This window comes from Caloenas nicobarica, chromosome 5, assembly GCF_036013445.1.
Source record: "Caloenas nicobarica isolate bCalNic1 chromosome 5, bCalNic1.hap1, whole genome shotgun sequence".
Taxonomy (NCBI): Eukaryota; Metazoa; Chordata; class Aves; order Columbiformes; family Columbidae; genus Caloenas; species Caloenas nicobarica.
In genome coordinates, this window is record NC_088249.1 from 42,497,391 (window position 1) to 42,524,694 (window position 27,304).

Consider the following 27,304-nt stretch of genomic DNA (forward strand, 5'->3'; position numbering starts at 1 on the left):
GAGTTATTACTGTTTCAGTTTCTGTATACAAGTCAATGAAATATTTTTCCTTAACTGTTTTTTTCTGCATGGTATTGTTACAGCTTTGTCAGATAGCAATAGTAGTTACAAACGAGAATGTATTATCTTAGTCTAAAGTGAATCCTGCTCTTTGATGCTTCTATGTTAGATTGGTTTTCCTTTAAATAGCATTGATTATTCAGCTCTTGTGTTCTTCCCAGACATAATAAACTTTTTGCAAAAGTGTAAGATAACAGGGCAATTCTGTTCTGTAAGAAGAGACAGAGTTTCCTATTTTCTCTCAAAAAAACTTTATACAATACAATGGCTGCATGTCTCTCATATTTTGTTATTTTGCAGATACTTGTAGTAAATATCAAGATTTAGGACTTCTAAAACATGAAAAGAGACTTAGTATTCACCTAAGCAGTGAATTCTAAATTATAATACTGTAGGTGACAGTAATTTTCCTTTATAATTTCTAAGTTTACTTTTAACCTTACCTTTTGGCATATGTGTGGCAGGGTATAAACAAATTAAATACTATGAAAAATTTTATAAAAATTACTGACTCAAAATCCTATTCCCTCCCAGCTTTTTTGTGACCCATAGTAGCAATCTGTTAGTCTTATATCAGATACATTATGTCTCTTTATTCCATTAACCATTTACTGCTTATAGAATTAAGTAATCTTTGCTTATAAACATAAACCACAACAAAATGACGAGGAGTTTTTCTTACCTCAGACATGCATGAAGCATATACTTCAGAAAGGAGTGTCATTTATAAAATGATAGGATTGCCTGACACTGCAAATATATACAAAGGAGATACCTGGGTTTCTACTGCGAGTTGTTCTCCTACCTTTTCACACAGAAGGCAACTACCTGTGAAAAACACCTCTGCCAAGTTCTGTGATTGATAGTATTCGTGCCTTTATGATCTTTTTCTGTTTTTTCTCAACCTAAAGTCAGAACTTCCCTCAGTTTTAGAGAAGGGTGAGTTTCAGTGAACTCAAGATGCTTGCATGTTCTGTTTTTTTCCTTGCTTCACTTACCAATAACTTTGACTGTGATATCAGCCTTATCTTCTCCCACTGGATTCTTAACTATAACTCTGTATACTCCCTCGTCCTCCTTTTCTGCTCCCTCAATGATGAAGACACAGTGGTCTTCATGCATCTCCACACGAACTCTGCCTTCAGATTCAAACAGAAGCTGTGGGCAATGAAAATAACAGATAAAGTTAGTGTAAATTGTGCCAGGGACAGCCTGATGAGCCTATATGTAAACTGGAGAAAATCTTCAAATCATTGAATATTATAAAAATTATTGAAAAGCTATAAAGTTTTTCGACTTCTATTTACATATAGAAGAGAGAAAATATACACTAAGTGGGTCCAATACATAACATTTGGAAAAATTGATTCTGAAAGTCTGCAGGTTGAGATTCGTTGCTGGTTACACACATGCAGTTAAGTTTCAAAGAAGTTACTAAGTACTTCCACAAAGTCCTACTTGGGATAGCTGCTGGTATCAATGTAGAGATTTTCATGGATGACAGTTGGGTATTGTGCAAATTCAAGCTTTGCAAATTCAAATTTCAAATTTCCCTCTAAGAAATTTACCATGTTTCTTGTAAGTGTTAATGGCATCAGTGTGACTTCTGGCACTCAAGAATGTCATATGGGGTAACTTTGCTCTTCTCTGAGCTAAGATCTAAACATAATGGCCACAACTCTGCTCTACATTTATAACACTCCTTTCTTTTTTATGTGCCAGCCTATCTTTAGACAGAACAGAAAACAGTGGAAAGCATATGTGTCTGAACAGTGACTAGTACAGCAGAATCCTAAACCTCGGTAAGGTTTATTGTTGCATAATAAAGTAAAATATTTTGACTCTATCAAAATAAAAAAGTTATTTATGACAAAAAGGAAACTTGTTGGAAAATGAATCCTCTTTCACTGTTTTGTACATACGTAGTCCACTCTCTTGACCTGTTGTCATCATTCCCTGTGTCCCATAAGATTTTGTCCTAGTTTTTTTTTCCTCTAGTTATTATTGAAGCCTCCAGTTTAGTGGGGAAAAAATATGATAAACATTCACAAATATGTTAAAAAGAGTTTTCAAATAACTGCTTTGTAATCCAGCCACCATGTGACGGTGATTAGAAAGAGATTTCCTCAATGAGCATCTTACTCTAGAATTAGTCACCAGATCTATTGTGCCCATTTAAAGTGTCTGGTAATTACCATTCTGAGGCAAGATGTTGGGCCTGAGCTATTTGCTTCACCAGTTTTAATACCTACTGACTTTAGTTTTATTTCCTTCTGAATATGACCTTTTATCTGGAAAAATCTAAGCATATTTGTGTGTCTGCATAAATAATAAGGAACTTACCTTACTATCAGTATTTAAATCGCTGTTGTTTTCTGAGGGAGTCATGGAATCATCATTGCTTCGAACAAGGTCAGTTTTCTAGATAAGCAAAAAACCCCACAGAAAGTCAGCTAAGTCTTTCTGAGCAGAGCAGAAAAGCTGTTTCTCCAAGACAGAGAAGAGTCCACAAGTTTGTTAGGGGGGTTTGAATATGGAGGTGTGTGAAAAATGAAGAGCAAAATGAGGCAGCAAGCAGACTTGGGAAGGAAATCAACTAATACAAAAGTAAAAAGCAGAAATGGAAATAGATGTATCAGGCTGCAGTGAATTAAGGGAAAGATAAGTCAGCAAAACTGCATCTACAGCTTAACAAACAGAGATGTGTGACATTCTGCAGTAGAATTGTAACCGGTTGTGAATCTGTGTCCTGGGGTACTAGTTACCCATCTTGTTTGTTTCCCTACTAATTCCACATTGCAGAAGAAAGTCCTAAGTGTTATTCAATATGCTAAACTGAACAAAGAATGCAGAAGAACCATGAAGAAAATGAGATTGGGGAAATTAATATAATTGGCAATATTATTTTGTCTACATCTACACCTGTGGTAAATGATGTAATGATGCTGTAGAATATTATGCAAAGTATTTCTGTGTTTTGTGCTAGTTACAGCTCAAGAGCCCACCGATAGCAAGGGGTGGGGATATTCTGAGATAGCCAGAAGGGAAGCTCACTTAACATTTTGTGTCTAGCTTCTAAATTCTTCCTGGATATTTTGCATTGCTTTGATAAGCTGAATGGCAAGTGTCCTCTGTTTTCATTATACCAAATACAGTTCTACCCAGTGGTCTGCTAATACATTTTCTTCACAGACTGTAGAATTCTTGAGAAAGATTTAAAAAGAATCTGCCATCTCCAGAATGTGTCCATTCTATAAGGTGATGGTGATGATTCCTCATTTACTTTTCTCTGAGGTAGGAAGGAAATGAATGTGTATGGTATTGTACTGTCTGCATGTACACATGTCTACTCAAATATACTCAGCCCCTTCTTTTGGAACAGAAAAGCAGGTGACAGTTCAGAAAAAGAAAAGTTCAAGACGATTCTCATAAAACCAGCTAAATACCAAACAGTTGCATTACAGATATTCATTTTTTTTTCTTGAGGTTTAAAAAAGATAAAATTAAAAGGAAGATGAAAATACTTGTAACTAAGAATTGCAAATCAAAGTAAGATTTGAGAAAGAAAATAAATTTCCTGTTGTGACATCCTTGTCTCAGATGTTCTGTCAGGTTACACATTACCTTGTTTACTTTCTGCCAGATGACAGTGGGTGTTGGATCTCCTGATATGGGAACATCCAATCTCAATTTGTTCCCAGCCACCACGATAATAGTGTCAGGGGATTGGCCCAGACAGTCAAGGTGGATTTTGGGAGGTTCTACAGCAAAGGCGGAGAAAATAAGTTTTAAATATAGTTTGAGCATTCCATATGAAAAAGAAAAAGGGTGAATATTCATACAAAATCAAAATTAAAACACCACTGCTTCCATTGCTATTGAAAATATGTTTACTTGCATATAAATAATGACTGCTGTTCTTACCTTCTCGTGGTACAAAATCAATCTTGACCTCTGGAGAAAAAAAATGGGAGGGGGCAGTAGGAGAAATAGATCAGAAAACAGAATTTACCCAGCATCTGCACCCAAAAAGTAATTTTAAAACTATTAATCATTAAAACCTCATAAGGCACATATATATCAACAGATTAATGCAATAAATTGGAAAACAGGCTCTGTAAAACAATGTAATAATGATAACACTGACGTATCAGGAAAGAGGTTCTACATACTCTTTCCTAGTGTAACCACGATTAATGTCATCATTTTATCCCTCTGGAATTCCCATTACATATTCTACCATAACTTACCCAAAAACTGAAGCTTGGCAGAAAGGTTGTAAGCAAATCCCTGAGGGATGAAGGAATAATCAGCCTCATCATCTGGTGTTACATCCTCAATAGTTAGCTTATGGATTCTGGAAACATGAACAAATACATTCCACTCCCTTACCTTACCTCTCCAGGAGAAATAGAGCTATCTCCAGAGGCAAGGTGCAGGCTATAGGATATTAACAGACATTATTATTTCTTCTTCCCTTGCTCTGACATTGAATCAACAACCACCAGGGCTGCAGACTGCTCTACGTTTGGTGTTGAAGCAAATCCATGTCAGTTGTCTATGAATTGATTTTTCTTGTCAAAGCAGATGCATAATCTAGTCTGAATAGAGAAAACAGTTTCTCTGCTTTGGTCCAGCCCTTTACCATTACAAGGACAGTTGTAACACTGCTGACTGGTTTCATTTGATCAGATTGTGACTACAATAATTTCTGGAAAAACAAGCTAAAAACTGATGCTCCATCCCTGTGTTATTGTAGAATCAAAATAGAATACAGAAAGGGAGTACCAAGGAAGATTTTACTTAACATGTAATGCTTGTATATCTTCTGAATCTTCTTGGTCTCCATTTCCAGTAGTAGTTAGACTATTAAAAAACTTAAGCACAGGATTGTACAACTGTATATGTTAAAATGAACACTAGTTTTTCTGAAGGGATTTATACATATGTGCCATCTTAATCTATCTAATACTACTGCTAACATTAAAGTTATCAACAATGTGTTCTCTAGATTGTTTGAATACCAAGAAAACATGAAATTCTAGTGAAAACTGAGAATGAATTCTACTGATATACCACTGATGCCATACATGCAAAACATTTCAACACAGAAGTACACATACCAAAGCAAGTCTGTGACTATATGTTGATTGCATATGAGAAGGTTTTAAACTTTTTTTCTTTTAGCTGGAGCCGGGACAAAGTCTTGTTTTATATCCCTACCCCTTGAGAAAATAGTTCCTGTGGATTGTAATGCAACACTCAAGACTCTACCTGCTTTCTAAAACAAGACTAACCTGCCAATATGAGAGATCTTTATCCTTTCATCTGGGACCACCTCCTTTCCATTTTTCAACCAGATTCCTTTCACATTTTCATCAGAAACTTCACACTTGAAGACTGCCTGGTCGCGTGCTTTCACTGTGAGGTCTGCAATGCTCTGATAAACTTCCAGCTTTTTCTCTGATAATGTGAGAATAATTGATACACATATCAACAAATCAGAATAGCTCTGTTAGTAAACAGTGTGGATTTACTGCATAGAAAAGGCTAGGGCTGAGCAAGCAATTTGTGGAAGAGTGAAATATGAAGGGAAATCCACAGCATGCAGGGCTTTAACAAAGCTGGTAGCTGAGTGCCTGTTATTATTAGAGTATCTGTTACATCTGGCACGCAGGTCTGGGTTTTCCTTGGGGCCTTTATTATCAAGTCTTATGCCCCTTATTAAGTCATCTTTTTCCCTGGCATGAGGATTATGCTATCCCTGTGTACTGTCCTGGAGAAGGTTACCTTCGGCTTGTTTTCTTATTTCAGCTTCTCTGGTTCTGTAATATTACCTTTGCCTACCTTGTACAATTAGTTCAGCGACTGATACCCCACCATTGGTCTTCACGGTATAGTGTCCACTGTCCTCCTTGGTTGACTCATTAATAATGAGATACTGCTTTTTTCCATCTTTCTTGAATCGGTATTTGAATGTTTCTTCCCTTGTCAGCTCAATTCCATCCTTTTCCCTGCAATCCCAAATAGTGTTGAGTCATTTTGCTATGGTTAGGAGAGTTAAGAATCAGCTCAATGTTGCTAGAGATTGGATGACACAAGATAAATCCCATTTTTGTACCATTTCATGCTAGCAAAAAAAGACACCATTGCACAAATATCAGGAGAACCAAAACTAGAGTGCTTCCGGCTTGACCATTAATTTTCACTGGGTATTTGACTTCTTGTTCAAAAGAGTTCACTCACAAGCAATTACCTGATTGTTACTATTTATATGCTATAGATAAACATGAAAGTATGTTAAGTGCTGTAGAAGATATAGGGATGAAGGCACACTTCACCAGCAGGGAATTTACTATCTTATAAGTCACCATAAGGTAAATGGGACTTGTTGGGAAATTACTTAAAAGACTTAATTTTCCTGATTTGAATTATAATTGTTATACATTAATGATTTGTGGGCATCAGTAAAAGAATAAAATTTTAGGATGGATTTAAATGAAGATCTATTTTGGATTTTGTAGCCCTTTCCATTCAAGGATGCCACAGTGCATTTAAGACATTACTGAATTAAGCTTCGCCAGCCTGGGAGGAAATTTAATTATTGTAATTTCCAATCGTCATGAAGGGAAACAAGCAGAAAGGATTCATGCTATTTAGTCAAGGTCACACAAAAATACATAAGGCATTTTAAAGATTTCCTGTTGCTAATCTTAAATAACATAAACAGGCTACAAGAAAATAATTTCTTCAACTTCTTCAAAGTAATTTCTTCAACTTACTCCTTTTGTGGCATTTTTTTCATTATTATTTGAATATGTTTATATTATGTTACTTGAGTACTACTGCAGTTTGTAAATGAAAAAGGTTTTCTCTTTGATACTTGCTCATGTGGAAAAAGAAATAGAAAAGACGTTATGCTTTTAATAGAATGAGAATTTTCTATCTCATTTCCCTTATTTTTTTTCCAGTGACTGTTGGGCTGAACAGATGAGCTTATAGGATAGCAAATTGAAATGTTACTTAAGGGCTCATTAAAATACAATAGCTGTAATTTCTGGGTAGATGTATGCAAAAAACCTTTTGCCTCTGTTAGAGTCTGCTGAAGTAAATCACAAGGTCAGAACTTTAAGCAGAGACAGGAATCCTACAACTTGCGACTTAAATTTACCTGCTGCAACTGCATTTCAAAATACCTACAGGTTACTTCCTCCTGACTGTTCTTTACAGCAGAGCTTATTGGAACTTATAGTTGGTTTAGAAAAACACTGGCCTCTCTTCCAGGTCCCAGGACTACAACGCTAGTAAAGGAAGAAACAGAGGATGCCTGTAACAACCACATGAAACTCAGCGCTTCATGTTATGCCAGGATAATGTTTCCTCTTCTTGCTGAGTGGCAAGAGCCTGAGGCCACATGCAAGATGCTCTCCTAAGGCGGGTACTCTCATTCATGCAGATTAGTTCTGGTACAAGTGCTCCAATGCAATTCGTAAAGCTTTGCTGAACTGCTGAGAATGGACTGTAATCTAGAAGTTCAACACACCGCTGTGGCAAAATCAGGCATATGCACTGTGGCTAGTGATCCAAAACTGAACTTCTTAATTTATTTTCTGGTGATGTATTCTGGCATGTGGCTCATGAAAGTTATCTGAACGTTCTATTCAGACATTGATAAGAAAGAGATCTCTTGAAATCTTGTCTAAATAATGAAAATAGGCTATTTGCAATTACTAGCATCTTAATTCCCTGGGAAATTTGGGTTGGAAGAGACCTTCAAAGGTCATCGAATCTGACCCCCCTGCAATGAGCAGGGACATCTTCAACTAGGTCAGGTTGCTCAGAGCCCTGTCCAGCCTGGCCTTGAATGTCTTCAGGGATGTGACATCATATGGATTGGATGGGTAGACTGTTTAGTTGATGAGGAATTGGCTGGATGGTTGCATCCAGAGGGCAATGGTCAATGGCTCAATGTCTGGATGGACACTAGTGATGAGCGGTGTCCCTCAGATATCCGTATTGGGACCAGTACTGTTTAACATCTTCATCAATGACATAGACAGTGGGATCAAGTGCACCCTCAGCAAATTTGTGGATGACACCAAGCTGAGTGGGGCAGCTGACACACCTGAGGGACAGGATGCCATCCAGAGGGACCTGGACAAGCTCGAGAATTGGGCCCATGCGAACCTCATGAGGTTCAACAAGGCCAAGTGCAAGGTCCTGCACCTGGGTCAGGGCGACCCGTGGAATCGGTACAGGCCGGGGGATGAAGGGATTGAGAGAAGCCCTGCGGAGAAGGACTTGGGGGTACTGATGGATGAAAGATTGGACATGAGCCAGCAATGTGCACTTGCAGCCCAGAAGGCCAATCGTATCTTGGGCTGCATCAAAAGGAGCGTGGCCAGCAGGGTTTGTTTTACTGACTAGCACATTGCCGATGCTGTGTATGAGTAGAGTGTTTGCAGAGGGCTGTACTGACAAATAGTGGAGTGATAGAACTGTAAGCCTCAAAAAAGAACTCCTGTATATTAGTTGACTTAAATTAACACGCTGCTACAGTGAAAAGTGAAAAACCTTATATAAGTAATATTACAGGCCTTCCTTTAGTAACTAGAGCAATGGAGTAGGAGGATCAGTTGATATTAAAGTGTTATTGGAAGGTTTTATAGAACCATAGAAGTGTTGGTTTAAAGGCAACCATAGGTCAACTGATGCAGTCTCACACTTGAAGCAGAACTAGTGCAGTAGTAGGTAGGCCAGCCATGGTTTAGTCTAACCAAGCCCTGAACATCTGCAAGATCAAATGTCTGTTCTCAACTTTGCCACTCAATGCCTCTTTTCTGTGTCTGGAAATGCTTTCCTATTTCCTGTTTAGATTCTAAGGATAAATTGGTTAATGTCTTCTGAGATATTGCTGATGTAGGTACTATGTGATAATGGGGACACACAGATTTATTATTATTATTATATTACCATAGTTTATTTTCCTTTGGAGCTGATGAGATGATACATCCAACAGTCAGAAATGGAAAAATGAGATCAAAACTGTGTATTTTATTAGATCTTTTTCTTCAATAATAGCATTATTTCCAAGATCATCTGAAGTTTGGAAATAACTATACCATAGTACTGCTTAACAAGAACGTGAAACCTTCCTGGGTGATCAAGAGAACATTCTTTCCTGATTACTATGAAGAAACCCACATAATGAATTCTCCAAGCCTTAGTCTGATGGCCATGCCTAAGAGGCTGTAAGCCTTGTTTCTGTCTTGTGCAAGTCAGATAATTGCTTTTGTTCATGTGCTTGTGATTTCATATCCCAGGTTTAAAGGGTGCAAGGGCTATAACAGGTGCCCTGAGTTAGTGCCTCTTACTTGGCTTAAACTACTGAGCATTTCTCTAATGAGCCATAAACCGAAACTCTTTCTCCTTACTGTATTTCTTGTTTTCCCTGGACACTTCTGTCCATTGTCCAAAATACTCCCTTTCTTGCCAAAGAGCATTGACTGAGTCTCACATAATAAAAACAGTAAAATACAGTGTAAACGTCTAACTGCTCAGTTTTCTGTTGCTATGATTTGAAGGGTTTCTCTGACCGCTTGCTGCCTTTCAGGCTGAGACAGCTGCTGGCTTGCCCTTGTCACACCAAATGCTCATCCCACAGATACCAGCTCTGCAAGATGTATGGGAGTTGTTCAAAGGCACAGGATCAAAGTGTGGCAGCTGCACTGTGCTCTGAGAGGGACAGATCTGGTTGTCCCCATCTCTTATGACCAGGCATCTGTAAGCAGTTCCTGAACAATAGCATGTGTGTGCCTGTGCATGTGGCTTTAATAAGTAATGCATACGCTCTGCTAGCTCTTGGGCTCTATTTAAATTCTCGGTTCCTTCCCTTGGGACAGCAGATAAGTGGTTGGCACTTTCCAGGAATGTAATGGGCATTGTGGGAACAGTTGATAACCATGTGCCTGAAGCTGTTAACAAGCACAAGAGAATTTCATCTGGTAGAGAAATGAAGTGAGAACAGTGTGCGTAAGACCTGTTATGCGAGCACTGCGTGCTGTGCCTGCCCAAGCAGCGTGAACCTTCCAGCTTCCGCTCAGCTGGAATGCCCGACAAAATAGACTCTGTGGTCTAAATATTTGTCATCTTAATCCTGCTCGCTGCATATGCGTAATGACTGGCTTTGCAGGATCACCACAGCAGATATGTTAAAATAAGTCAATGACCTTCCCTCTCTGTCTCAAGAGACATTAACTTCTTACCTAAGAAAAAAAATGCTTTAAAAAACCCCCACACCTCACTGCAGTTGAGAAGACCAGTAGATTCCATAGTGTAAACTCATGACAGTACAGATCTGATTGGTCTGGACAGTAGTCAGAAATTACTGTAAAGTATTTAGAAAACTTTAAAGCTAGCAACGCAGTACAGTCAGTAGCATCCTGTAAACACTGTTCTAGAGACACTGTAAAATATCTATACTTAATTTGTTTTCTGCCATATTCTGGCCTTTCAGTTACCCTTCAATGTTTAAGATATAGGAGGAGGATTAATCTTTTCCTGAAAACAATTATGTAGGATGCCTTCTTCCTTTTTGTTCCACAACTCTTGTCCACAACCATTGGTCCTAGAATGTCCCATGGAGGAATATAGTTTCATGGTGGGTTTTTTTTTTGGTTGATTGGTTGTGGTTGTGTTTTTGTTTGGTTGGTTTTGTTTTGGTTTGTTTTTTTAAAAAAATTATTTTTCTTTTTTATTTTTGGAGTTTGTTTGGTTTTGATTTGGTTTTGTTTTTCTCTTTTGTATTCCCTTACCATTTCACAGTAGCTCCTTCCTCAGACACTTCACATTCAAACTCCACTCTCTCTCCAACCATCACCATCTGGTCCTCCAGGGGGTGAGTGATCAGGATTGGAGGTTCTGGAAATGAAGAGATTTTTATTAAAAGAGTATCCTGAAAGACAGAAGACCAAAAATAGATTTCACTGCTCTGCACTCAACAGGAATAACCTCTGGTGATGCTCTCTGTGTTGGAACTTAAAATTTACTATGCCAGATCACATTATCAATTAGCAAATAGCAAAATGACCTTTTGGGTTTTGCTTCATGCGACAGAATACAAACACAGTATTAATCAGTTTTAATATACTGAAATTCTAAACTGGAAGCATTAATTTTAAATCACTTTCCAAATGAGAATTAATGGTAATCACTACTATACTGTTTTCCTGTGCTTTCTTATTTGCAACTATAGGGAAAATTTTCCTCCATTTAACTGTAAGAAAAATATCTGCTTCAATAGATGTCAGAATTTGTTCATATGTTTGAGACTTTCCTAGGAGACTAACTAATCTGAGAGTAGAGAAGGTGACAGTAATTCAATGCTGAATGTTAGGGGAGATCTCTTTCCTTTTGCTGCTGTTGCTCACCTTTTACAAATAATTCTGTGAAGCTCTTCTCCTCCCCTACCACACATTCATATGCTGCATCGTCAGCCAGAGAGCAGTGGTTTATGGTCAAGATTCTCTTATTCCCAACAGCCTCAAAAATGTACCTGAAAAGAGAATCTGAATGTAATTATCAGAGTAACTCTCTTGGACTCAGTCACTGTCTTCCCTTGCATGGCAGAGAAAAAGGTTCCTATTTTTTTTTCTGACATCAGTGGCAAGGTTTGTTAAGACTCAAGCCCTGTATCCCTGTCCTGATGCAGTGGACAGCAGTACTTTTTGAAAAACTAGCAAAGGAAATTATGGAGAGATCTTCAAACAAGTGTGAGATACAAACTCCTGTGAATGGTGTTGGATGCTTTTCTAACATCCAACCATGCAACAAACATGACTGCCATTAAAAATATTCTGTCATGGCTTCAGAGTAAAATCACTGGGAATTGGTTTTACAAACAAGCTACACTGAAGTGTATTCCATATCACAAGAAAGCAATTTTGAACACTGGATAATACACATCAAGATCAGAATGTAATCTGAAGACTTACTTGCTAAGTAGGTAGATGTGAACATCCAGTTCCACATGCAGATATATAGAGCAGAGGGAAGAAAAAGAAAAAGTAATGAGAACAGCAGACTAGCCCTGAGCCAAAGCACTATGTAGATTCTTTCTCAGGTCCTATTTATCTCTATTTTATTCCTTTCTTTCAAAAAAACCCTAGTTTTTCCACTTTGTCCAAGATCTAGCTCATTCCTTTTTGGATTTCCTGTATTTCTAGCTTACCTGCCGCTCACTTGGATCTCCTGTCCATTCTTCAGCCATTTCACATCAGCATCTGGATTGGCAACTTCGACCATTAATTTAATCTTTTGCCCTTTATCCACTTGGTAAGCTGGATCCAGCTTCTTGAGGAATGCTATGATGGAGAATTATCAAAAAAACCCAAACCAAACACAAACCAATAATTTTTATACTTAACTCTTTGGTTTTAATATTCTCTGTCAGGAAACGAAATCTTTATTCCCTTTCCTGTTGTTTACCATCATCTCAAACCTTCTGCACTTTCTGCATCTCTGTTTGCATTTTTACCATTTCTGTCTGTTCTTCATCCTGTTCTGTTTTCTGTTTTTGCTTAACATAGGATGAAAAGCATGTGATAGTAACTAAAGTAAACGAAGCAGAATATTTTAAATCAGATGCGAATATGTACTTCAACATGTCCTAAATAAAGTTACAGCTATGTCTGCCCATGTTGGAATATGACACTGATCTTCTCAGTACTATTGAAAGGTAGTTTGCTGTCCCTGTTTCAAATTTCTGAAACAAATTAGTTCAAAATAATTAATAATACTTTGCAAGACTATAAAAGGCTCAAGAATTCCAAATGTATCATCCCAATGGAAATTAGATTCTTTAAATGTATCACTGATGCTTGACGTACTGACCAGCTTTGGGATAGTGAGGGGTGGTGGTGTTTTATTACCAGCGGCAGAGTAGAAGAAACTAGTAAAATTAGCAGGTTCAGAATATCCAGAGTTTCAGAGCAAGGTAGCTCAGAGCTTTGGGCACAGCTTTACTCTGTGGTAATCAGCATTTCACATGTAAAGTCTGTGTAATTGTTGGAATAGGAAACTCCGATGTCTTGTGCTCTTGTGTCTGGCTGCTGTCCAGCTGATGTTAATATTTGAGGAACTCCCAAAGAAGAGATGAACACACATATTTGAAATGAATACAGTTCACCAACCTGTACTTTTCTTCTCTTCCTTCTTTATGCGTTTGAGGCGTTTCAGCATCCCACGCAAATCTGTGATGCCATACTGAAAAGCAATTTTCTCGTATTCAGAAGGAGGAGCTTTCCTCAGGATTTCCCAGACATCAACATCAGATTGTGATTCAGATTTTCCTTCGCCTCTGCAGAAAGGGATTAGAGTATCTGAATGCCATAACTGAGAGGATTTAAAAGCAGCTGTAGGCTTGGCAAGCTACATATTGGCTCAATGAAGCCATTTATTAACAAAAAAATTAGCAGTCTAACTTTTTACTATATTGTTACCTAAAATAATGAAATAAGACTGATGACTAGTTTTACTTATATTTATATATACAGTAATTAAAATCCAATCACTGTCCTGAAGCATTTACTTTCTGATAGTCAAAGCAAATAAATATGAACTTCCCTTTAAAGGTGGGTAATGGAAACACAAGGATACTTATTTTCCTGTCACGGTCATACAAAAAACCTGTGGCAAAGCAAGGAACCGATATCCTGAGGATGCCTTAGAAACAAGGCAGTTGTTTTATGTTATTAAGAAACAAGTCCTTTTCTACTCAGGACATTTTTTCTCTTTGCTAAAATGAATCACAGATTATAGAAATATTTATCCTCTATTGTAAAGACAATTGTTGGGTATAGTAATCTATAAAACATAAAGACACAGAGACTGGTGAGTAGTGGCAAACAAGACAAGATTTACAATGAATTACTTACTGTATAGTTTAACCAAAGAACTAGTGATTATGGAAGACTTAATGCTTGGTTTAGCAAAACCAAGTGAAATTTTGGTTGTCTGGATTTGAGAAAGGCATCCTTTTTGTGTTTTTTGGTTTTTTTCTGGTTTTTTTTTTGTTTTGTTGTTGTTGTTGTTGTTTTAAGATCATAAATAGAAAAAGAAATTGGTGTAACCTTACCGATTTACTGAGCGCAAGAAGCTGCTGTACTCCAGAATGACGCAGAGAACCGTTTGGAAAAACATGCGGCATCCCGATGGGCAAGAAAGAAAGCATCGTGTGTTTAACAGAAAAGAGTCATGAATGTCATCTTCACCTTTATCAGACCATGCCTGTGCTTCAGTAGCAGTGAGATGAAGGAGCTCATGCAAAAGCTCTGCAATAGGCTTAAGAAAAATGCTGTTTCCTGTTGAAACCAAACTCACTCCCACGCTTTGTATACTTCCACTCCGCAATTTATAATATAAGTGTAAGCACTTCTGTTTATTCCTAATTATGGTTGATCACCTTAGAGGGAACCAAATAGCTCTACTTTGCCCTGTCGTCATGGAGTTGTTGCCTGTCATAGTTTGCATTTTAGTAAACAGAGAAAGGATGAAAGAAGTAACGTTATCCTAATAATTTCTTTAGGAAAAGGAACTTCCTGTGGCTGTTGTTCCTGATATCACCAGGACCAAGCAGATTCCAGTGCATCAGAACATACCCCTATAATGAAGCCGTGTTCAGTGGTAAACCCCAACAAGCAGACAAGTTGTGCAGCAGGTAATGCAGAGAAAAGTGAAGGATTATTGGGCGTATTTCCTTTTTTTTTTTTTCAGGAAAAGAACAGTCCCATTAGTCTGTTAGAAATATTACGACTTAAAAAACATGACTGTAGTCAGTCTAGACAGCAAGCGTAACCAAACATTTCTGGTCCTCCTTTTATTGCCCAAAAAAGGCTTGCTTGTAACACGAGGGCTCTGTTTATTAAAGTACTGCTGTCCAAGCTTGGGATTTCCAGTACCCTTCTAGCTCTTGAACAGAAAGGACAGAAGAGAAGAGGATTTCACATCAGTGAGTTTGAGCTGAAATATGGCATGCCATATCTTATTTCATTGGAGAGGGTTAGCACAGACTAAGCACTAAACCCTCACTAGCACTCATTGCACTGATAGGTGTATCTGAAGTTTGGAGTCCTTGTGATAAATGCTGCCTACTATTTCCTTTGTCATAACAGTGCATTGACATAACCCACAAATTTAATCAAGATTCCTCTTCTTTATATATCTAACATTTAGTTTGGGGCAGCTACAAATGGTTTGTAGTTTTGCCTAGCAGAAGGCAGGAGAATTGAACTGATTTGCCAAATAGACCGAGATATTTTATTTTTAATATAAGCAGTTCTTGGGCTAGTTGCCCTGATCATATCAACTAGCAACTTTAAAATATTTCTAAATACATATAAATTGGAATAGATATATAAGTACATAAACTAGGAATATATAATAGTTCTAATATGTGCTGACTTCTTCATGCTAGTACAATTAATGTTCTGCGGAGCAAAGTGTATCTAAAAAGGGAATATAAAATCGTAGGAGATAACAAAGACTTAATAGATGCATTCTTTTCCTTCAGGCATTTTATAAATATTGGTGGTCTCTCTATATACCTGCCTATTTGTATGTACGTCTGTACAGAGCCCTTTATCTGAAAATTTGCAGGTAGGATTATTCATGGTGCTTTCAAAAATATTTTGTGTAAGCTATTTTTAAATACATCATGCGAAAAATCTTCCAATTTGGAAGTAATTCTACAGCCTGGTGTATCTCAGTATTGAGAGGACTTCCTTAATTTTTGCTTTAGCTTTTCCATTACTCAGTGTCATCCCATTGTTATATCCAGCAATACTGTTTTGGTGCACGCGAGCTGAGATACAAGAAATTTGTTCACTAGCAAGAATATAGTATCTTCCCTGGAAATACTAATATTTTGTAATTACAGGGAAAGGCTTGTAAGTTGCATGTAAAATGGTACTAAAAGCTAAACATCGTAGTTTGTATAGTGTTTAATTGAGTTGTGAAAAAGAAAAAACCTCTTTCTCTGCCTCTGAGCAAAGGTCTCCCCATCCCAGTACTCCCTTTCACTGTTTTGTAATTGTTAGAACATTCTCTTTGATCCAAGAAAGACACAGTTTCCACAGTTCAGTCGTACTCTTCCATTACCAACAGGAACTAAGCAGCATACGAGAAGTAACAGAGCACTCGGACTCCTGAGATTTCTCCCACCCTTATGTTACCGTCCCTGATGTTGGGGGTCCTTATTCAGAGCGATCGCCTCATAGGTTAACTATGCACTTGGGGGCATTAAGATGCAGCTTAGTGAACCTGCTGTAAATGGAACATGCAGCTGATATGTTTTAAACATATGTGGAGGGGTTAAAAATACTTTTGTACATCCCAGAGATGGTTCCTTCCTATCCCGTTACTGTCAACTGATTGGACCCTGTCAGCTGTCACCTCCTTCAAGGTCTCTGCTCGCTATCCCATTTAATAGTTCTGTGACAGCTGTTACCTTCCTCTTCCCAATGACCTCTCCTTGGCCCATGACATCTGTATGTCAACACCAGTTAATTAAATTACAGCCACAGGAGATATAGTATTAAATGAAGCTCTCTTTATTACAGTGGGAATGTTCATTACCTCTGGGTTGAGGGGCACTTCTCCATTAGGTGGGACAAAGCAGAAATGGTAAAAGAAGAATAATCTTCAATTCTATTTGAATCTGCATAGCTCTTGAGAGTTCCCCAGCATGAGGTCCCTTTTTCTATTCTATTGTAATGAATAATACTTTCATTCCATGGTGAGATTTTATGACTATACATTCTCCTTAACATAGGAGTGGTCTTCAACCTGTAGTGTGCAAAGCCTATAAGGATACACAAGCTACTTCTAAAGTGGCTGTGAAAAACAACCAGAAGCACTGAATTTATCAGCATGCTTAAATGCACTAAACAGAGATTTGTAAGTCAAGAAAGGTCAAAGCCACTGATAAAATGCAATGACACTTATAAGCTTCTTTTAATGAGTTATTTTTCTAATCCAAAAAATAATGAACAGTTAAATCCACAAGTTGAAGATTCCTGGAAATATTGGATATGTTTATTTTTATAACTTTTAAAATGTTTTTAGAGCTCTGTCAGTGCTCAAAACTAATTATGAAAACATAAGGGAAAGGCATTAGGAGACGGGCTCATAGTACTTAGCACTTCATTCCAGCTGGAGTTGCTGTATGAAATTTTGCAAATATTTTCATGTTGGTCTCCATTTATTTGAATTTTTTAAAAGTAGATTAAAAATTCTTTTTTTTAATCTTACATTTCCTACTCTATTTGAGCTCTCAAACCTGTACAATTCCGATTACTGCCATTATTCAGAAAGCATATTTTCCCCACTTTAGAGTTACAAAACAATTCTAATGCACTTTTTGGTTTGGACTTCTCTGGGGCTCATGATCAAACAAGAAACTTTGATATCAATGTCAGCTATAGAAAGTGTGATAGGTGGACTTTCTGTCTGTCTAGCTGGTCCCCTTGGGAGTTCTGGCTGTGGTGTTATTGCAAAGCCAGAATTCACTTCCAGTTGGATGCATTGCGTGTTGTCTCATACAAGGTTTGTGTGCCTATGTGACCTTCCTTACCCCACTGAAATTTGGGTGAGTTAACCTGAGTGAAACATGAGGCTATTGTGGCCTTATTGCCTTCCGTACCCAAGCTACTTCAAATGTCTACATGATCCTGTACTCTTTTTGAAGATAAAAACGCTTTTTAGAAATAGCGATACCAACACCTGAGCAGAGACTGAACACAGATTCACAACGACATTCATGCAATTATTTGATTGTGTGTTTATAGAAACTTCAGGAGCTGGAAAGACAGAGTGAGTGGCCAGTCATGGGATGGTAATGAGCAATGGAAACTTTCCTTGGAATAAAAGGAAATGTTTTGTAACTGAGAAGCAGATACATTTATGGAATAAGTGACTTCAGTAATATGTTCACTTAACATGTTTAAGGATGGATGGAACAACACTTTGGTGTATATTTGATAGGCACCAGCAGGCATATTATGCAAATGATTTTTCTGATTTTAATTTCTATGACAGTAGGAATTTTAAACAGCAGGTTATCGAGAAAATCTGGAAATTCAAGGACAATTTAAAACTCCTTATAAAAGAAAATGATGGTGAAAACCAAACGACATCCGGAGAAATATATTGATTAGTGTTGAATGATCCACCCTTCTACTAATAATTTAGAAGGATTTCTGTCTCAGAAATTGGTGGCTGATAATTTTCTTTCATACGATCTCATTTTTATCATGCTCTACATGTAAGAAAGATAAAGATGCATGCATTATTTCAAAGCAAATTGTTCTTATATTCAGTTTGACTCATGCATTTATAATAAAATGAAATAGAAATCTTACTCTCTGTTGGCAACAGTGGCATCCAAAGCATCCAGATTAAGATGGTGGTAAAAGGAGAAAAACATAAGCAGACAGGTTATGAAAACAAATGTGGTAAGGACGGGTGAGAAAGGGAGGAAATTCCACCCCAAAAGTGAAAGTAAAATCAAGAAATAAGAACTAGAGTTAGAAGAGTAAAAGATATTTTATACAACATAGAATATCTTTTTATATATATGATAAACAGCTATACAATATATAATATATAATTGTATAGTGTAATAGTAACATTTAGATACCTAATAAAAGGACTTGTCTTCCCAGCTCGCTGATTTGAAGAACTGTGAAAACTTAGGACAGAAAAGTATAAATAAGGCAGCATTCTAGACAGGTATTGTAAATTTGGGTTTTGTTTCTTTGTTTTAATTGAAAAGTGCTGGTGGAAGCATGTAATTAGCCTAGACCCAGCATTTTCCATCTTGGGAAAGATCAAACTGCTTTTTTTTTCCCCTCCGGTATAAACCTAGCAAAAATGCAGCAAATGCTGTGTATTTGGAGAAGTTGCCATAATACCTGTCATCCTTTTTTCCAGTTAGAGCTGCTTTAGGAAAACTACAGGGATTCTGAATTTATGAAATTTTCACTTATTCTAGTCTTAGTGTTTTCAGAGTTGTTCAACAGAGGCTGGTTACTTTATTTCTCTGAGTCTATGGGTTTTTACTCACCTCTTTTTCAGTAGGGAACTAAAATTAAACTCTCCACCTTCTTCATGTCCCTCGGTACTGTACAATAACAGAAAACCATAATTAGTTTCAGAAGGAAATGGGAATAGCTTGTGAGGCTATAACGTTATGTAGATTACATATTTTTTTTGTTGAGAAGTAGTAGATGTAGTTGTTTCGGATGACTTAAAATGTGCAGTGACATGGACAGTGACTTAATTAGGCTGTTTGTCCATATTGGTTTTCTTATAGGTTTAGAAATATATTTAATTAACTTGTATTTTTTTCTGTACTGATTATGGAAAAAGTTGTAAATGGTATTAATTTGGTGGTCATATTGTTCTGGAATCATTAGTGCTTTTGGAAAGCTGTTGTTTCAGGAATGTGGATATTGCTTACTGTGTGGGGCAGTATTTAACCAACCTTTTTGTGGGACTTTTTACAATCTAAACCCACTTTTTCTAGCACTATCCCAGCTGTAATTATTTCTTAAGGCTATTTGTGCTTCCAGAATTCTTCATACTGAAAAAAGTGTCATACCATTGATGCTTGGGAGAGTTAAAGTAGGAATTCTGTGATCTGACTTTGATTCTGAGATGAGGTTCACTATGCAGTTGTTCGACAAGCATCATGGCAAGCAATGTTGTGATGAATTCATTCATGAGAACAAGAAGCCACAAGCAGGAGTTTTTTGAATGTGTAATTCTTGTCACATACGGTGAACTCAGATGGAATGCACAGTGTTATTTTGGGTGTCCTGAATCAAATGTGTTTTAGCTGTTAAAATCACTTCTTTGGGGTTTATTTCCTAAAATTCACTGAAGGGATTTGATATCAAACTATTGAGAGCTACACTGGATTCCATGACTATTGATTATTCAACTTAGAAAAAAAAAAAGTATTTTTTTTTGCATTCAGACAGGTTTAGAAAGTCAAATGGATTTTCTTCATCTCAGTCTCCCATCATCAATGTTCGGCTGCCACTTGCCATCTCCGTTGTCTTGAGTATAAGAATCTGGTGATGCCATCTCACTGCATTCAGATTCTTCCAGCAGCAACACCTTCTATTTCATTATTGTTTATATGCTGGAATTATTCTTTTCACTTGTGCTGGTGGCAGTGTTAGCCCATAAAGCTGTCTCTGTCAATACACAGTGCTAGTTGCTTCAGAGAAAATCAGTCTGCCTGCAAAAGTGTAAACTAGAATATCAGGAAAACTTAATATTGCAGGGAAAAATATTTTAAAAAATAAGAAAACAGCCTCAACAGATAAGTGGTGGGCATTTTAACAGTACTCTTAATAAAATGGAAGAGAAACAAGTGCTAAACATCTTGTGCTGCTTGAAAATGCAAGGTTAGTGAGAATAAGTGAAAATTTTGAATTAGTGTAGTTTTGAATATGTTGTGAGAAAATATCTTTTTGTTAAGAATGTACTGGTTTTACTTCTGTGATTCCTTTGAAGAGAGTACAGTACTGGAAAGGATAATTTTCTGGGTATAATGCTCAAACAGAAAAGTGTATTTTTGGCCAGTTTGTTCCCTACTTTCCAAAGATTTTCAGTGTTTGTGGGCATAAAAAGTACATAAAAATCACTAGTATAATCCCAAATTTGAAAAGGGCTTCTTGTGATTGAATATTCAGGAAATCAGAATCTACAGCTGGGAGAATAACTAGTCACCTTACTGCTTCCTAGGTGACACTTAAATCAGAATTTCAGGAAAGCCCAGCAATCAATGTTTAGCTTTTCTGAAGAATTAGACTCTAATAGTGGCTTTAACATGCACAGGGTTAAGTCTAACCTCAGATTAGACTCTCTAATTAATTAACGTTCCTATTTCATCATGGTAGAAGGCACTGAGACCAAAAGAGATAGGGTGGGAAATTTAATGATACTAGCATAAAGAGTGTGCCAGGAAACAACAGATTTTCATATACATGTGTGTCTGTGAGCAGTGGCAATTTTAGTCAGGATGTGTTCAGTAGAGAGAAACACATGTAAAACAGAGGGAGCAGATATGCATGTGATTTGAAGTTACTTTTTTTCTTCTAACTATGGTGAAAAGATGACACTTGCCAAACACATGCCTTTTCTATAAATGAATCTGCCTCTCACTGAACTATCAAACTACTCTTTTCATTTATTCATACTGGTCTTACATTACTATTTACTTGCATGTATTCATCTCGTAAATACTACATGGTTTATTTTGAACGTATGCTGAAGCTAGTTCTGGGTTTTGTGTGGTTTTTGTTTGTTTGTTTGTTTGTTTTTTCTTTTCCTTTTCCTATGCAGAGAGAGACAGTTCATTGTTAGACTTGAATTTGTCTGCTGACACAGACAGTGCCTACCTGAGAAAGGCTGAAGTCATCCGTCTGCCCCCTCCTGCCAGGCTCCTGAGTGAGGATATCAAACATAAAGCTTCTGATTTAAACAGTTCGGTTCAAAATTTGGTTCCATTCTTACAGAAGAAAGTGAAAATCTGAACAGCCTGAAGGTGCTCACACTGCACTCACACTGAATCGATTCTAAATTCTTTTACTTGTTTTAGCAAGAAGTTTAGCAAGAAGTTGCACTGCAGTGCAATAACACAATGCAGCTATGCACTGTGTCCTCTATTTAACAGGTACCACAGCGAGGCTGGTCAGCTACATATAGATGGCTTTGAGCATAAGTAAATTCTGCAAGCCTTATTTAGTTCTTTGTGATATAATGTTAAAAAAATCTCATAAAAATAGCCCTTACAGGGAAAAACTCGAGGAGCTGCCACAGATGATTTGTGTCCTGTGTTAGAGTAATAGATGTCTGTTGGAATATTCTTGGTCTAGTAACTTTGCAAAAATATCTAAAAACTAAAACAGAAGCTGAATTACACAAAGGGAGATGAAATACTTAACAGTGAAAAAGCACATGTTGTTAATGTCTAAAACCTCAAAACAAAACAAGCAACACAACCAATTTTGCAAGTTTTACTACCAGAAGGGAGCATTGTTCCATTAAGTCATATATCAATTCAGACAGTTTTATAGGTGTGGGGAGAACAGCCTTTACAACACCAGTGCTATACCTCGCAGTCTTTAATATCTAAGACCTACATATATCTGAGTTTGTATACAGACACTTTCAGTATCATTGTCTTCATTAAATTAATATGTAATTATAGAACATGAAAACAAATACAATCAAAATGCTTGTATTAATGTTATCAGTGATATACTGCTTACAGAGCTCACATCAAACTCTGCTTCTCTGTATAGCAGATGTTTGTATTAAAGTACATGTAGTTCCTCAAGCCAGACCCAGTCAAGACTAGGCACTACACAGAATCTTTTTGTTCTCTATTGGTCTATGTCTGGAAAAAAAGTGCTGAAGTTCTTGGTAGAATTATACAGGTTATACAGATTATCAATTGCATAATGATTGTTATGCTAGCACAAAGTCTAATCTCTCTTAGGTGATTTCTAGGAGTTCTATAGAATTTTAATAGTAGAAATATTTTCTTAGTAGACATTCCCACCTTTGTGCTTGTTTGTACAACAGCTTTGTTTTTAATTAGTTTTGTCTAGGAAAGTAATGAATTCCACATGGAAGTATAAACTGATCTACGTAAGTTTCTACTGTAGGTACTCACGTGCGTCGGAAGGCAGCGCGAATATCCAAGTCTCCAGTTATCGGTGCTTCTGATGTGACAAAAAGTGATGGAAAAGAATGGGAGAGCAAGTCAAAATAATGCAAAAATACAGTACTTTTTCTAAAGCTTTTCCTTTGCAGGCATTTTCTTTCTAAAGTTCTTATATTGTAAATTGTGATCAATTACATATTGAAAGATTGAAGCATCATCTTTAAACACGTAGCCTTCATTAACTAGCTTTCAACATCCAGTGTTTCATGTATAACTGAATCCTGTCTCATGCTTCATAATCACCTGCAGCATGATGAACCGTCTTATCTCTTGTTTGTCAGTTCTCCTGCTGGTAAATTTTAGTTTCGATAGTGGCTTCACTGGGTATTTAAACTCTAATGAGAAAACCACTGGTTATCAACTGAATATTATTACTACTAATAAATTGTAATCCATCCTCTGAAAGCAAAGGTAAATTCCTGGAAATACGTAGAGATGTATAGAAACTCCATCAAGGATGTCGCATAGAACTTTGTTACTCTCTTCTAAGCTCCTGTTGTTATGAATAAATGTACTGCTACTACTGGGAGAAAAACTGTTCTCAATCACAGCTCCCAAGTCTTATGAGTCCTACAGCCAACTAGTGAAACTTCAAAAATGAATAATGCTGATTGAGTACCTTTGATAAATTTTCAGCTTTGCATATTAGGCTCATTGGTTGCTGGAGGCAAATTAATGTTGTGGTCCCTTCAACAGAACCACTGAAACAAGGAATGGTGCAAACATTCAACTCTTTCAGGTGATCCATGCTTATACTGTTATATTTTACCTAAACTCTTACACAATAGGGAGAAAATGATGTTAAAATATACTTCCTTTTCAACTGCTGATAAGCTTTTCAGTATAGCAGTTGTGAGGGTGGCACCACAGATTATGTAAAATGAGTCATCTTAAAGCAATTGTATGACACAAGGTGCTTCTGCATGACTCGAATTTATGGATAAGAAAGGAATTGAAAATAATGTCACGTGTCTAAATATTTCCATTTCACACCCCCCCCCCCCCTTTTTTTTTTCTTTTCAAGTATCCATTTTTATTACTGAGATCTTGCCTGGGCAAGAATGGACCTCTCTTTTAGTCTAGTGGAATTAAATATCATGAGAGAATGGAGCTGAAATCAGAATAAAGACAGAGGAAAGCAGGGCTGATTTTCGTCTTTCTGTGTGCTTTCTTTAAGAGCATCATAGTTCTGACTTGAATGACATCTAAGTGTTATTTTAATGCTCTATGTCTCTGCCAATTCATTCCAGTCCTCACCTCTGAGCCTCTCTAAGCATACCTGTAGCTCTTCGGGTCTATACTTCAGACCTATGCTTGCCTAGTAGCTACTATGTACCAGGAAGAATTGTCAGTGGGCATACAGGAGTGAAAAAAAAAATGAAGAAACAAGGTGGCAGGAATTCATCTTACCATTGACGGTCAGATTGAAATTAGAACTATCAAACTTGTCCTTGGTAGACACCTCACATCTGTACCCTCCTGCAAAAGTCATGTTTGCTTCTATGATTTCCATTTCAAAGGTGTACACCTAGAACAGACACCAGTGATACAATTCTTAAGTTAGAAAATGTAACTATGAAAGAGAGAGATAGAATGCAGCATATTAAGGCATGGAGAGAAATAGATGAGGGATGAAACATGCCTCTATGTTCTTTTAGAATTAAGAACTTCCAGAACATGTAACTCATTACTGTTGTAAGAATTACATATACCCCCACAATTCTGTAGGAACAGCTAAAGAGTATTAGTACTGGTCTTACAGATGATACAATGTTATATTAGCAAACTATGCTGGTGTACTGGATGTGTGCAGTCATCATATACAGTAATTCCCCGTACATTGGAATCAGGAACAGAGCATTCATTAAACAAGTGCAGTGTTTACCCAGGACAGAGTATACAGGACATTGGAATCAGGAACAGAGCATTCATTAAACAAGTGCGGTGTTTACCCAGGACAGGGTATACAGGACATTTAAAAAATCAGCAAAAGCGGTGGCTAATGTGAGCAAGTCTGTTCTGTTTCATCCAGGAGAGGGTGGTAGCATTTCACATACCACCCAGGATGAGAAGTCATGGTACAGACTCTCTTGTATTCCTGCTTGTGTATCTTTCAACATATTTGTGGTAAAAATGGATCTTAGCTATTTAAAGTAGTCTAGACAATGCAAGAGAAGAATAAGTTCAAACACTAATAGCTGAGTTCTTGGTGTATTAAAACCAAGATAGACCATACTTAAATATCTGTCTGATTTATTGTTTGGTTTTGGTTTTGTTTTTTTTTTTCTTTAATATAGTGAGTATTGGTTACTTGAGAGGAAGATGGTGGGAACGCAGCTGTAGATATTGCAAAATTGCTGCCCTGGTGCTCCAGACATTTTCTCATTTCATCATAGATAAAGTACGCAAGAGTCCATATCTGGTGCTTATCTCTTGTCTGCATGGTCAAAACATAGACTTCTATGCATAAGTATAGCATTTTGTGTACCTTTGTGTACCTTAATATGAAAACATTCCTGTGTTATCTTATATTTTCCCCAGATTAAAGATTAGTATCTAGAAGAGTGAGAACCTTACTCTGCCGATGGTACCTTGTTATTTCGATCATAACTATCGTGTAGCTGGAGATGTTGCCCCACTTTGCTTCCCAGGTCCATCCACTTTCCTTTGAACCATTTCACTGATGGTTTCTTCAGCAGGCTCTCGCCCGCCACTTTGGCAGTGAACGTGATGTTTCTGCCTTGTAAGGGAAGTAGGGTAAAATAAAATTATGAATAGTATTTAAGCTAAATAGTCAAGCAACAGGTACAGTTTACAAACATCACTTGACTCACATTTTTCACTCACCAACAGTAACTTCTCCATCCTGGGGTCGTGTCACAAAGAGCCCAATAGGGTCCAGAGGCTCTTCTGGTTGGGTCCCAGGAGGTGCAACTGAAATAAACATCAGAGTTACTAGCTGGAACTTTCTGCATCAGCATCTGTTACAGGCTATATAGTGAATTTGATAAGTCATTTCAAAATATCTTAATGTGTTTCTTCTGCCTCTCAGATTCCTTATTCTTTATTTTCTGTCATTCATCACCAGTGGTCAGCTTTCGGCTATTGTCTCTACCTCACTGACTCCAAGGACTCCCTGTTCCCGTTCTTCCCTTTGATTAATGAACCAGACTTGAGAAAGGTGTTAGCTCCCTGTTACCTTCTTTGTTTTGGCTGCTTTCCACTGGTGGAGCTGGCAACTCTGGAGCAGCTGGGGCTGGAGCAGCTTCAGCAGGAGTGACTGTCTCACTCTTTTCTGGAAATGAATGTAAGCCAAGATTAGAGAAAGTCATATTTTTACTTCCTTTCTGAAGAAAGTTTACAAAATAACAGCTTTTAATATATGTTAGGAAACACAGACAAATTAGCTGTGGTTTTCTAGAACTTAGAGGATGTGCTGGAAGGAAAAGGGGCCAGCTGAAGCTGGATGATGAGGCTTTTTCGTTTGTTGAGCTTCACAATAACTGATGCCTGAGTTTTTAAATTCTATAGTCTTGATGTGCAGAAACTTGTCAGCTGATGACTAACACTGTTGTTTGATGTTAACTTCAGTGGTCTAAGTAGAAAAGATAATGAAAAGTTATGCAATTATTATTTTTGTAAACAATTCATGAGATTTTGTTTAACACTGCTGTTGGAATATAATTTTCCAAATGCTGTTGCTGTGTGCAGCTTGGAAAAAGCTCTAGGCACTGCTAGTAATCAATATGGAGAAAGTATTTTAAAACCCCATCTATGATTTCTTCCCCTGGCTCATGGAAGTTTATGGCCTCTCAATTAAACCATGACCTCACAGGCAAATTCAGGCAAATGCATTTGGCACAATGGAGAAGTCAGAAATGTATGAAAAGGGAGTAGGAGTGAGCAACTGGGGCAGATGAAGGGAGATAGAATTTCTTGAAACATATCAGTTGCAGGAAGATTTTTTTTTTTCCCATAGGTAGTGGAGCCACATCCAAAGGGCCTTGCCTACCTCTCATGCAAGTCTCATGTGCAGTTTCCCAGCTATTTGCAACATTTTTTCCACCCGAGATTTCTGGCTTTGTTGTGCCACCCGATGAGTAACTTGAGGGGGTCCTTTGTCACAAGGGGAAGTGGCTGTGTCTAGGAAGGTTAGGAATCCAATTTTTTTATTACAAAGAGCTGAAATTATTATTGTTTGTGAAAATAATGATGGGAAATCCAGCTACTCTATATCAATGTAATCTTAGTAAGGTCTGAAAAACAAGACAGTATCTGTGAACATAGGAACATGAGTCAGCTCCCCTCTCAGAAACTTTATACTTTTAACCCTAACTGTATTTGTGTCTTGAAAGAAAACAATGTGATTTTAAATCCATATTATTTAATACTTAAGTATCAAATTCTACCACTTTTATTGTTTGATCGTATCCCATTGGATCTTGT

At 37.3% G+C, this 27,304-nt stretch overlaps 1 protein-coding gene across 1 annotated transcript in view; it reads right to left on the reverse strand.

The window, feature by feature from the left end:
• Positions 1–27,304, reverse strand: part of MYBPC3 (myosin binding protein C3) — a 62,889-nt gene that overhangs the window by 25,036 nt on the left and 10,549 nt on the right. Inside the window, exons 3-23 of the mRNA XM_065635302.1 lie at positions 26,058–26,153; positions 25,706–25,792; positions 25,450–25,598; positions 24,269–24,386; positions 22,808–22,856; positions 21,528–21,572; positions 19,181–19,237; positions 18,477–18,479; positions 14,195–14,218; positions 13,251–13,417; positions 12,290–12,422; positions 12,054–12,056; positions 11,490–11,614; positions 10,875–10,980; positions 5,908–6,074; positions 5,358–5,523; positions 4,311–4,417; positions 3,985–4,014; positions 3,685–3,821; positions 2,404–2,481; positions 1,059–1,218 (exon numbers count right to left, since the gene is read on the reverse strand). Coding sequence (XP_065491374.1) covers positions 1,059–1,218; positions 2,404–2,481; positions 3,685–3,821; positions 3,985–4,014; positions 4,311–4,417; positions 5,358–5,523; positions 5,908–6,074; positions 10,875–10,980; positions 11,490–11,614; positions 12,054–12,056; positions 12,290–12,422; positions 13,251–13,417; positions 14,195–14,218; positions 18,477–18,479; positions 19,181–19,237; positions 21,528–21,572; positions 22,808–22,856; positions 24,269–24,386; positions 25,450–25,598; positions 25,706–25,792; positions 26,058–26,153 — 2,007 coding nt within the window. The remainder of the gene's footprint in view (positions 1–1,058; positions 1,219–2,403; positions 2,482–3,684; positions 3,822–3,984; positions 4,015–4,310; positions 4,418–5,357; positions 5,524–5,907; positions 6,075–10,874; positions 10,981–11,489; positions 11,615–12,053; positions 12,057–12,289; positions 12,423–13,250; positions 13,418–14,194; positions 14,219–18,476; positions 18,480–19,180; positions 19,238–21,527; positions 21,573–22,807; positions 22,857–24,268; positions 24,387–25,449; positions 25,599–25,705; positions 25,793–26,057; positions 26,154–27,304) is intronic.